Source organism: Entamoeba invadens (assembly GCF_000330505.1).
Source record: "Entamoeba invadens IP1 unplaced genomic scaffold scaff_1105074724939, whole genome shotgun sequence".
Taxonomy (NCBI): Eukaryota; Evosea; order Mastigamoebida; family Endamoebidae; genus Entamoeba; species Entamoeba invadens.
The window spans coordinates 199,612-212,106 of NW_004440180.1; the positions used below are offsets into that span (position 1 = coordinate 199,612).

The 12,495-nt window shown below is 30.1% G+C and overlaps 5 protein-coding genes across 5 annotated transcripts; 1 reads left to right on the top strand and 4 right to left on the bottom strand.

The window, feature by feature from the left end:
* Positions 1 to 1,153: 1,153 nt before the first annotated feature.
* On the bottom strand, positions 1,154 to 3,130 carry EIN_419080 (leucine-rich repeat-containing protein C10orf80, putative; the record flags this gene model as incomplete). The annotated part of the gene is made up of 1 exon (XM_004254712.1): positions 1,154 to 3,130. One exon carries the CDS (start codon positions 3,128 to 3,130, stop codon positions 1,154 to 1,156), a length of 1,977 nt encoding a protein of 658 aa, XP_004254760.1.
* A 1,432-nt stretch (positions 3,131 to 4,562) lies between these two features.
* Positions 4,563 to 5,828, bottom strand: EIN_419090 (hypothetical protein; the record flags this gene model as incomplete). Its single annotated transcript, XM_004254713.1, has 1 exon — positions 4,563 to 5,828. One exon carries the CDS (start codon positions 5,826 to 5,828, stop codon positions 4,563 to 4,565), a length of 1,266 nt encoding a protein of 421 aa, XP_004254761.1.
* A 777-nt stretch (positions 5,829 to 6,605) lies between these two features.
* Positions 6,606 to 7,526, top strand: EIN_419100 (hypothetical protein; the record flags this gene model as incomplete). The annotated part of the gene is made up of 1 exon (XM_004254714.1): positions 6,606 to 7,526. The coding sequence occupies one exon, from the start codon at positions 6,606 to 6,608 to the stop codon at positions 7,524 to 7,526; it is 921 nt and encodes a 306-aa protein (XP_004254762.1).
* Positions 7,527 to 8,613: 1,087 nt separating this feature from the next.
* Positions 8,614 to 9,966, bottom strand: EIN_419110 (hypothetical protein; the record flags this gene model as incomplete). Its single annotated transcript, XM_004254715.1, has 1 exon — positions 8,614 to 9,966. The coding sequence occupies one exon, from the start codon at positions 9,964 to 9,966 to the stop codon at positions 8,614 to 8,616; it is 1,353 nt and encodes a 450-aa protein (XP_004254763.1).
* A 2,240-nt stretch (positions 9,967 to 12,206) lies between these two features.
* Positions 12,207 to 12,482, bottom strand: EIN_419120 (Hypothetical protein; the record flags this gene model as incomplete). Its single annotated transcript, XM_004254716.1, has 1 exon — positions 12,207 to 12,482. A coding segment is annotated over one exon (276 nt), but the record flags the coding sequence as incomplete, so codon positions are not given.
* Positions 12,483 to 12,495: the final 13 nt, after the last annotated feature.

Consider the following 12,495-nt stretch of genomic DNA (forward strand, 5'->3'; position numbering starts at 1 on the left):
TCAAAAAGGAAGGAAGTACCAAATGAATTGAAAAGAAAAGGAAAGCGCACAGATGGGTCTTTAGTAACATATCATTGTTCAAATGGGAGTTACTTATCGAGTTTTATTGATAAGAAAACTAATGTACTATTACTGTCTAGCACTAAACCCAACGAAGTGGATGTAAATACAAGTGAAAAAGTATCAATAAAACCAAATATTAGATCGAAATATTCTACACAAAGATTACCAAATAGAACCACTGTTAATATAGATTATAACAAATTTATGGGAGGAGTTGATATAGTTGACTCACTTACCAAAAGAACCGATACAAAGAAAATAACAAGAAGGTGGACTTTAGCTTTGTTTTTCTGTATGTTAAATCTGGCATTTAACAACTTGTACGTTATCATGAAATCTCAAATTATACACAACAAAAAACCATCACAAACAAAAATTAACAGAATTGAAATTATGGAAAATGTCGCGATACACTTAATTATTAACAATGTTAAAAAGAGGAAATTGAATCATTTAAATCTACGATCCAGAAAAGCTGTTATTTATTTTTTGAAAACATTTACAAAGAATGACATTAAACAACCCATTTTTATTCAAAAAACCGCTTCTGATTGTGCGATTTGTAAAGAAGAAATTAAAGGAAAACGAAATTCCGTTAAAAATATTTGTGTGTCATGTGGTAGACATGTTTGTTTTAAACACTCTATCCGAATTTATAAATGTAAAGATTGTATCAATCAATTTGATTTCTAAAACAATCAAAATTGATATTTTTGTGGTAGTAATATATCGGGATATTTGCATCAACAATAAAAATAAATTTCCTGTTTATACAAATAGTTCTCACGTAGACCTCATTTGGTTATTGGCAAAAATGGCGACTTGTTTAATTTCCCCTATAAAGCCAATCAAAAATATCTATTTTAATTTGTTTTTATGATTTTTGTTTATAATTGTTATTATTGGTTGCATGGCTTTCTCATGCAGTGTGTTATTTTTTAAAATAATATTTACACATTTTTTTCATAAAAAAAACGTGTAAAACATGCGACCATTCGCGGGTTAAACGTTTTTAGTGTGTTGTTATGATAATTTTATTAAATTCATTATGTCAACAACTGACTTATAACTTAACAAAACCCATCAAAAATCAAATTTTGATCTTGAGGAGAGTTGAATTGTTCAAGTTGTCTTCAGCAAACCCTCTCACCTCGAACATTCCCTTCTTCCCAACAACGAACACGACTTGGTTGCTTTCTACAATTTGAAGTGATAAAAACGTATTATTTTGTTGAGTTTCGATATATAACCCTGCTAATTTAGGTTTGACATCACACATTGAAAAGTCGACTTCGACTTTGAAGTACTCTCTGTTATTCACAACAAACATGGACTTCATACACAACACGGCGCGTTTGGTTGGTGTCCCCTCAACTTTTTTCCAGTTAAATGTTTTGAACGCGCACAACATAGAGAGTGCCTTTTGTTGGTTGGTGTGTATTTTTTCAAATATTTTTGCTTCTTCCTCTTCTGCTTTTGTTTTAATATTGTTTAGTGTCACAAGTTCAGTGTTTTCTGTTTGCAATTTTTTGTTCAGTATTGTTAATTCTCTTTTTTCGTTTTCATAAGTCTCTTGTTGTTCTTTTGATTTGTTCTCAAGTGCAAATAACTGGGACTTTAAATCACTTATTTGTGATTCAAGTGTTGTGACATTCTTTTGAGAGTTTTGTTTTATTTGGTTGGTCTCATTTTCAAGTCTTTGAGTCGTCCTTTCCGACTCTTCTTTAAATCTTTGGAGTTGTAAATGTAATTCTTCTCTCTCCTTTTCTAATACTGTTTTCTCTAATTCGACAGATTGAAGTTGAGTCGACAAGTCAGTGGACCGTATCTGTGCAGCGTCAACGTCTTTCTCCAATTTATCAACTTTCTCTTTCAATGACAAGATGTCTGTTTTCTGCTTGTCCAACGCTGTTTGTTGGTCTGAGTTTTGTGCTTCCAAGTTGATCAATTTTTCTTCGCTTTGTTGTTTGAGTAATGTTTCGTTGTCTTTCTGTTTAGTGACTTTTTCGACTTTTTTTTCATATTTTAATTTTTCTGATTCGAGCGCTTCCATTTGGACTTTCAGTGTGTTTATGTCCAACATCAGTTTTTCGTTTTGACTCTCTGCCTGTTCGACTTGGGTTTTAGTATCGTCTTTTAGTTTCTTTATTTGTTCAGTGTACTCTTTTTTAAGTTTAATGTTCTCTTGTTTTTCTTGTGTAACTTCGTTCTTGGCAATGATAGCCATTTTCTTCTGTTCATCGATGTTCTTCTTCAAAATTTCTTTTGTGGCAGTTTCTTCTTGTAGAACTAATTTAAGGGTATTCATCTCATTTATAATGCTTTCGTTGTCGCTTTCAAGGCTGTTGATCTTTGTTTTGAGCGCAACCTTTTCATTTATTAATGCACTCTTTTCGTCTTCAATATTTGCGTTTACCTTTTTCAATTTGTCTTTTTCCACAGTCAGTGTCGCAATTTTATTATTACACAAAGCAATACGTTGTTTCGACGATTGAGTCTCATTGTACAATTTTTCCTTTTCCAAATATAAAATGTGATACTTTTGTTCACTCTCTTCCTTTTGATTATTAAATTTGGAAATAAGTTCGTTATAGTCTTTAATATCCTTCTCGCCTTTGGATTGCAATGTGAGAATAGTTTGGTTTAACTCGGCATGGGTTTGAGTTAATTGCTGGTTCACTTTTTGAAATTCATTACATTGATTAAGCACATTTAAATATCCTTGATAAAGAGTGTTGTATTGTTGGACCAATGCATCGTGTTTTTCGGCCATCTCATTCAAATCATTTTGACACTTTTGTTGTGTCACATAACAAGCACAACGCTCTTTGTAAGATATTGTTTGTGCTAATTTATGTCCTGCAATAAATGCTTGTCTTGATTCATCGTTGTCAACCTTTAAAGTTGTGTATTTCCGGATTTCTTCTTCCTCTTGAAGGCGCAAAGTTACTGGATCAATTTGGTTTTCTGATAAACTCATCTTTATAATAAACAGTAAGAAGTTCTTTTTATGTTGAATTCTATTAAATGACTTTTGGTTTTTTATAAATTTATTTATTTGTTTCATTTAATAATAATATTGTAGGAAATGAGACTTCTATTAGTATTATATTATAAGTGTATATTATAGTTATTTTATAGGTTAAAATGAATGATTATAAAAAAACAGCTGAATATTCGATTGTTTAAAAAATTATTAAAAAACAAGACTTCAAATTATTCTATTTAATTTATTCAAAATCATTTTTTTACTATAATATAAACCAAGAAATAAAAAAATATATAATAATAGAAATTGTTATGTATAACATAAATTATGATTTTTAATTAAATAATTTCATAAAACTTTTCAACGAAAAAAATCAATAAAAAAAGCCGAAATGATTTTTTCCCTAAATAACAAATCCTATTAGTATTATTGTATATAATTAATTCAAACTATATTAATTATTATTGTTTATTTTTCATCATTATTTTGGAAGAGTGTTGTCCAAATTGAAAAACTGTTACTATTCTGTATTATTTATTTTATTATACATAATAATTTATAAATTTAAACACCCATTTTTTTAAAAAAATTTGAATATTTTTTTCAGAGTTGAAAAACCCAAAAAAATCCAAAGAAATTTCAACCTAACAACAACATCAAATTAATGACAAACTTTGTCAGAAAAAATTGGGATTATTATAAATGAAAAAAGGCAGAATTTTTTTTTGTGCAATGATAAAGAAGAGAACTGAAATGTTAATTTTACAAAATGGAAAGTGCATTTCTACCCGTAAAAAACCCCGAGTACTACGAAGTCATCGAGGGGACTTTTGTTACAACAGAAATTAACACCAAAATATCCGAGGAAATCAAACCAAGAAGAAGTTATGCAAAGAAAAAGTGGGGAAAGGATCAAAAATTGTTTGCGATAAAAATTGGGTCTTTACTTGGTGTGCAAAAAGGACTCATCTACCTTCAACAAACTCAACCATCAAAGTATTTCAGTCTTTCTCCAAGTACACTTGCATATTGGGTTAAACAAAGTTCAAAAAATGAGAATAATTTGTAAAATTTTGTCAATTTTATTTGATTTTTTATGGAATTTTTTTATCGCTTCAACATAAAAAATTGTTTTTTTAAAGTTCAAATAAATGAAACTTTTAGTAAATTAATTATTATTTGATGTGTTCATAACATTTAAAAATATTATAGTCATTCTTTATTAATGTTTATGTCTATTCAATGTAAACTTATTTGGTTTATTCAAACAATAAAGTATTTCATTGAACAAAGTTATTTGTTTTTTTAATAAATTAATTTGTTTATGAATCAAAAAATACATGATGTACAAACAATAATGATGGACAATGATTATCTTTTCATTGTTCTACTTAGTTTCAGTTTTTGAATTAAGTGATATTATTGTTTTAATAAAAATGAGTGTTTCTAATTGATCAAATAATCATTGAAATTGAAAAGTATTAAACACTTATTTGAAAAAACAAATCATTTAAATGAATAAGTTGTCTAGGATATGTGTTGTATTTTTGGTTTGAATAATATTAAACATTGTTTCAAAGTCAAATTTCGAGTATTTCTTCCCATCAAATAAGATACTTGATAAAGCAGAACATTTAGCAAATGATCTCTCACCAATTTCCAACACGCTTTTTGGAACGGCAATTTGTGCAATTTTAGAACATCCTTCAAACGCACATCTCGAAATGATTTGGACACTTTTCCCAATGACGACTTCCCTTAAGTTAAAACAATTTTTGAATGAAGAGTAACCCACTCTAGTAACACTCTCTCCAATTGTAAAGCTTTTAAACATCTCACACCCTTCAAAGAGTGAATCACTTATTTCTGTTATTCCACAAACGCCATCTTCAAACTCAAATTTCTCTAAAAATCGACATTTTTTAAAAGCACACCCCTGTATTAGAACAACACTTTTTGGTATAACGACTGAAACAAGTGAATTACACCCTTCAAAGGCAGAGTTCATAATTTCACTCAGGTTGTTTGGTAAAATGATTTGACTGAGTATCTCACACCCCCTAAATGCCTTGTTTCCAATGGATGTTACCTTTTGTGGGATGGTAATCTCTTTGAGTAAAAAGCAATTTGAAAACGTCTCTGTTGGTATTTTCTCGATCGTCTGTGGAAGTTTTACATTTGTCAATTGTTTACATTGTGAAAAACATTCCGACCCGAGTGAAACAAGAAAGTTGGGTAAAAGAACACTCTCAAACACACTGTCATAAAAACACAAGGACCCGACTTTGGTGACTCTCTGTGGAACTTCAATTGACTTTGTGTCGATGTAGACTCGACTAAAACAACGGGTGTCAAGTTCGTTCACACACGTTGGGAAGTTTCCATGAAAGCTGCGTGCATCCTCTTGAGTGAAAACGACGTGTTTGAAATTGTAATTTGGCTGAAGTGATTTTTTTGTTTGTTTGAACGTGATGGGGAAGGTAAACATAACTTTGTAAAAGAGTTTTGGCTTTGTTGTCGACTTTTGAAGTGGGTAGGTAGTGTCTAATGGATATAAATCGTTGCCAAATGTATAATCTTTTATTGTGTAAACATATAAAGTCTCGATCTTTGGGAAATGGTGCAAAGTCTTTGGGTTGAGTGGAATTGGATTATAATGGAATTTTGACATTGTCTTGTAAAACTTCTTGCATACCAACTCGATATGAACGAAGTCAAGAAAAGAATGAAAGTACTGAGAAACTACCATCATGTGATACGAATCGAGAACAACCATTCTCTCAGTGATTATACAAGTTTGTTTTCATTTGTAAGTATAAAATACACAAAATATCGGATTTATATAATGATTAATGAAGTAATATGTTTTATTTTAATAACCGATATAATTGTCCAGAACAAAATTGGGATATGTTGATATCACTAACATAATAAAAATTAAAATTTTAATAAATTTATAATTTATTATATTTAATACAATTTATTTTATCAAAAATTAGTTAATTCTAACAGTTAGATATTAACTAATAATTATATTTACTAGTATTATAACTTTAATTCATCATAATTTATTATCTAGTAATGTTAGTAATAAAATAATTTAAAATTTGCTCAAATGGGTTGAACATTTTTACATCGAGGAAATAAACTATTAGTTAAATGATTTAAATTTTGTTTAAAATATAATAAATTATTAATTTGAAAAAAATATATGTTAATCAAATAGGTGAAGTTTTCATTCTAACAATGTTTTTCTTTTTTTTTAATGAACAAAAAAAAAGGTTTACTAATCATAATTTTTCCTTTAAAATAACAATCGAAATGTTCAAAATAATAACAGATTATTTTTGATAACTATTTTCTACATTTTTATTTTATTTAATTGTTTTGTATGTTTACTTAAAAATGTAATTTAGTAGACTAATAGTTTTATAATGAAACAAAATATAAACCCAAAAAATCCGGAATGCGAACCAATGTTTTATCCGCCTTTTTGAGTTTTTCTTTAAATTCTCAGTTCTCATTTGTTTGAGGATCAAATAATATAATTGTAATGTCGTTATCTGAGCCGGACAACATAGAGATGCTCCTTGACAAAATTGTAGACCTGTGCACAGACACAAGGCGAAGATACCAAGTATACAAAGCGAATAAAACAGATGTCCGTTTTACACGAAACCCGAACGAGACACTGGACGCCCAGCTTATAGAAGCACAAAAAAAGTACACTGCATTGGAGAAAAACATTAACAATTTCCAACTTTCAAAAGAGTCTTTAAAAATGCTCTCCACGCTATTAAAAAATGTGCAAACCAAACTTGACAAAGAAATTGGGCAAAACGCAACTGTAGAAGAAGAGAACAATTTACTACTCAAATCAATTTTACAACTGGAGGAAGAGAAATTCCGTCTGAGGAAAAACGAGATCCAGAGCTTGATGCACATAAGCGAGCCAAAGACCACCAAATACAACGCGACGGAACAGGAAGTATCAGAGATAGAACAGTGGACGGGTCTTGCTATGGGGGATATCGTCTTCGACTCCGACACAAATCGGTGGGATAAGTTCAACTGTGACTTGTACAATCTCACGCGCAATAGAAACCGGTTGTGTTTCTTAGTCGAAGACACTCAAAACAACAAATTTGGAGCGATGTGTTATTGTCAGATTGGTACTGAGAGTCAGTGGGCTGTAGATAGAGAATGCTTTGCGTTCACACTCACTCACAACGGAAGCGAACAAAGACAGATGTATCGGGTTACACTGCAATACCAGAATTATGGAGTTGTGTGTTATGCAGACAACAATGCTGTGCTATTCTCTGTATGCGGCGGTGCGTTTTGGATTGGGAAGAAAAACGCGGCTGTGAGGGGTGAGTGCAACAACGGAAGATTAATGGGCGCCCCAGATTTTGTGTTTACCGGGTTGAAAAATTTCACGCCAAAAAAGGTGCTAATAGTGCAGATGGTGTAAGGCAGATATTTCCAATACAAAGTAATTCCGATTTTAGTTATTGTTCATATTATTAAATAGCGATATATAAGTATTATTATATTAGAGTTATAGTCGGGTGATAAAGGGGGTTAATTTGGGACAGAAGTAGTTAATTTGAGTAAAAAACTATAAAATATAATTTATTTAACCATAAAAGTATTAGAAGGGTTTTTTCAATTAACTACTTTGAAAATAATAAAAGAAAACCATAACTTTCTATTTTTGATATTATTCAATCTTTGAAAACAATGGAAGAAGAAGAGAAAGGAACCCTTGATGAAATAACCACAGGCAATCAACATAAAAAAGCAATTTAAATACAAGAAACCAGTTTAAAAACTGTATTTCAATATATATTCACGATGTATATGGTTAAAATGCCAGAGTTTAATGAATTAACAACAGTGTCAATTTTTGAAAGTGTCAGGTAATCACTGAAAAATCATCATTTGTTATTTCAATCTTTCAATCTTTCGTTGTTGAACCATTTCCATTGAGAAAAGATAAGAGAAAGACCATTTTAACATAAAAACAATTGGAGTTGAAAAAGAGCAGAAAAGAAATGAAACAAAGGAAAAAACAAAGGAAAAATTCTTTAACAAAACAAGTTTCAGACAAACCATAAAAAGTGCTGCGTTTTAGACTTCCACATTTTTTAAGTGAACAAATTGAGGTGTTTTTGTTTATTTTTGAAATAGAAATTTATAATTTTTCAATTTATAATCATTTAAAATAAAAAAACTATAATTTATATTAATATTTTAATTTTATGTTTATTTTGACCTTTAAATAGATTTTTTTAAAATTATAGTTTCAAAATTATATTTATCAAAATTAATTACCTTTGTCCCTTTTTGATGCCATTTATCCCCCGACTATACAATGTTTCTTCTATGTTAATAATTAAACTATTAATTAATAATTAATTAAAGTAAATAGAATTGCACACAAAAGTGCCTTTTGTTTGATTAAGTCAGTACATTTTCGTTCAGTAGAAAAGAACAGAACGAAACTAAAGTAGAAATGTGTTTCTTTGTGGTCTTGTGCGAATGGGAAAATATTTAGTTTACAACTCTTCTCTTTTCACGATTGCTATGTTCTGACTAAAACTCAACGGAAAAAATTTTGTGGTTTTGGGAAGGACAACAGTATTGATTGAAAGACAATTTGAAAAACAAAAATTTCCAATTGTGGTGACGTTTTGTGGCAAATCCACATTTTGCAATGACGAGCAATTTGAAAAAGCGAAGTCTCCATAAGAACTTGTGTTGCCCAAGATTTTGATTGTTCGGAGTTTGTAACAGTTTTTGAAGGTGCTGTCGTTCACTTTAGTCACGTGGATTGGAATTGTGATGGTTGAGAGTGTAAAACAGTCTGAGAAACAATTTTCTCCGATCGTCTCGAGTGATTCTGGAAGTTCTATTGTTTTGAGGCTTTTACACTTTTCGAAGCAGAATTTGTCGATAATTTTTAGACTAGTTGGTAATGTTATTTTTGTGAGTTTTTCACACCCATAGAAACAATAATCGCCAAGTTCACTGATTTCCCCTACAATGTTTACTTTACTCAATGAATAACAATTGAAAAAACATCGATTGCCTATAGAAGTGACGTTTTTGGGTACATCGATAGCACTCAAACTCGTGCAGTAATAGAAACAATTCCACCCTATGGATAACATGGTTGGTGGGATATATATTTGTGATAGAGAAGAACAATCTGAAAAACATGAATTTGAAAGATTGCTCAAGCTTGTTGGTAGATTGATGTAACTCAGTGAAGTGCATGTTTGGAAACAATTGACACCAATGTTCCGAACACTCTCCGGGAAGTTGATAACGCGAAGCCACTGACATCCACTGAAACATGACACGCCAATGTCTTGCACGGTTGTAGACAAGTTCATTTTAGTTAAACAAACACAATTTTCAAAGCTATTAGCACCAATAACTTTGACTTTTTGGGGAATTACCATCTCTCTAATAACATCACAGGACTTGAAACATTTCTCCCCAATTTCATCAACACCGCCAGGAACAATATTGCCATAATGCTTTCTATCATCCAAGGTAAATGAAATTTTCTTAAATATAACGTTCTTTGTTTTGTATTTGAGACTCTCTTTATATGAAATAGAATACCACACAACTACTTTATCAATGTTTTTCAGTAGTTTATTTGGCTTCGGTCGCTTGTCAAGACGAAAAGTCAAAAGTTCATTTGTTTTGTCCCAAATGTTGAGCGTCTCAATTGTATTAAAGCACTTCAGCGCGCGCTTAGTAAGCGGAATTGGGTTAAAGTGGTAGCATTCTGTAAAATCTTTGAACCGTTTACAAACTCTCTCGAGTGCGATAAAGTCACTTATCGAGTCAAAGTAATTCGAGACAATGAATATACTTGGAGTATCAAGTTTTTGCATTAAGCGTAATTGGATTGAAAGTTGGTTCAATTTCTTTTCAAAATCTTTCGTTATTTAAAATATGAAAAACAAAGTTAAATAGTGTGTAATTGTATTTTCAATTGATATTCTTGTTAATAAGTTGGGGACAATCATTTTGGTTCTAAAGGTGTTAATATGAAGGGGTCTCAATTAAAAGTAATCCCTGTTTTAGGTTGCTTGATTCAAAACAATACAATAACAAACTAAAAGTTTGAAAAACAACCGAATTTTAAATGGTGTATTCCTTTTTCGAAAAGATAATTTTGAAAAACTCGAAATGTTGTGGTTGATTATTTTGAAAAACCTCTTTCTGGTTGAAAGCCTTGAAACATCCGTTTTATTATTTTTTGATAAATACAATCACAAATTACCTTAAAAAAGGTGTGAACAATTGCGAAAAATGATTTCCATTAATTTAAAAATATTTTTTGTTGGGTTTTGTTTGTTACTATAATTAATGGTTATTTTATTATAAAAATTTGGTTGGTTTAAAATTTAAAAAGGGTTTGTTTTGTTCATTGTTTTGAAAAAAACGACACGCAACAATTTTACCAGAGTTGTGGTGAATACGAGTCTAATTTTTGATTAAAAAATACACGATAACTACACCTAAGTGAAACAAAAACAACTCAAAAAAGGTTCAAAGCATAAAATAATATTATTAAATATGTCAATATTAAAAAAGTATTATAGTAAGAGGAAATATGGGGATGCTCGAAAAAGGAGGATGCTAGTAACTATTGGTTAATTTCAATTGAAAATAATAAAATTACTATTAATTTTAATATAAATTATTAATCAAAAAATTAATAAAATGAAAAAACTGAACAAATTTATATTAATTATTTATTATTAATAATATTAAATTAATTAATATTAAGATTGGCATCCCCCTTTTTCTCAGCATCCCACTTTTTCCGTTAACTGTAAACTAAATTGATTCAATAAAACAATATTGTTCAAATTGACAACAATGTAACATAATACTATTTGTTGGTCAGTCAAATAAATTATAATAAGTTGTGTCGATATAACAAATTTATAAAATATATTATAATCTATTTTTATGATCGATTTTTGTTATGATAAAAACAAAAAAAAACTTTATTAAATTTTTATTTATGTTATTTTGTTAATAACACAAATAAAAACACAGAATAATAAACGTTTTATCGTTTTCTTTGTTTGGTTGTAAAGTCAGTTTTTTAAAATTGTCTTTTCTCTGAACGTTGTTCCTTTTGTGAAAGAAAACTCATAAGAACGGGAAAAAAAACTGGACCAATCATTTTCTGGCATTTTGAAAAAGTTCCTGATACATTCAAGTTATTAATATCGAAAAACGGGCCACAAACGACAACATTTTGACAAAAAAAGTATTTGAAATAATTACTATACTAAACATTATAAAAGTTAAAATAATATAATACAGTGTTATAACATAATTATAATAAATTATAATTATTTTTTTGGGGCTGTCCTTTCCCCCCTCACCCCGTTTACCAAAATAAAGTATTTGCCGCTAGTGTTTTTTAAAAAAGTCCACTTTTCAGCTACAGTTTGTGCGTCCCCATGTCACCCACTTTCCTTGTTTGTGCTGTGTGGACGCGGGTGTGGTTCCCCCCTGCTTGCTGGGGGGTCAGAGGGATCCGCGCCAAGGGGGGACTTGGAAAGTGGGTGAAACGGTGCACAAACAGACTGTTTGAGTGCGGCCTTTAGAGCCTTCTTTTCAATGCTCCGTCTCACTCGGTTTCCACTAAATCAAGGTGAATTTTCGGCATTTCCTGAATTCAGGAACCAGACCTAATATTATCCAAAACGCCCATTTACTATAATTATAATTAAAAAATTATAAAATATAGTAAATTAATTCTATATTTAGACGGGGTGAGGGTGGGGAAAGCCTGACCCTATTTTTTTATAATACCAAATAAAGTATTTTATATTTGGATTTTTTTAATAATTACATTACTACTTCAAATATTAAAAAACAAAACATATTAACACTTCATTGAAATTTTAATTCATTTAAAATTACTTTTTCTTTATTGGTAAACTAACCAATTTAGACAATAACGACTTCTTTTCTTTTTTGGGCTTTGGTTTAGGTGCTTTGGGTTTGGGCACCTTTTTCTTCTCCTTTTTGGGCTTTTCGACTTTTTTATTTAAAGCTTTTACCAACTTCTTCCCAAGACCATTCGCTACTTTGGTCAATCTCTTTGTCAGCTTTTTGGTCGTCGTTTTGATGATTTTCTTTGGTTTTTTGAGCACTTTGTGTAATGCTTTTTTATTACTTTTGTGGGCTTTTTGAGTACTTTTTTTATTTTATTTTTTACTTTGTCTTGATACGCTTTTTTCTTTTCTTTCAATTGACTTACCTTGGTGTTTACTCTCTTTGATAATTGTAATATTCCAGTCTTCGTCTTCTTTGTTAAATTTCCAACTTTATGAGCCGTTTTAAAAGCTTTTGCTAGTGCCTTGTTCATTAGAGGTTTTGCCTTTTTTATAATC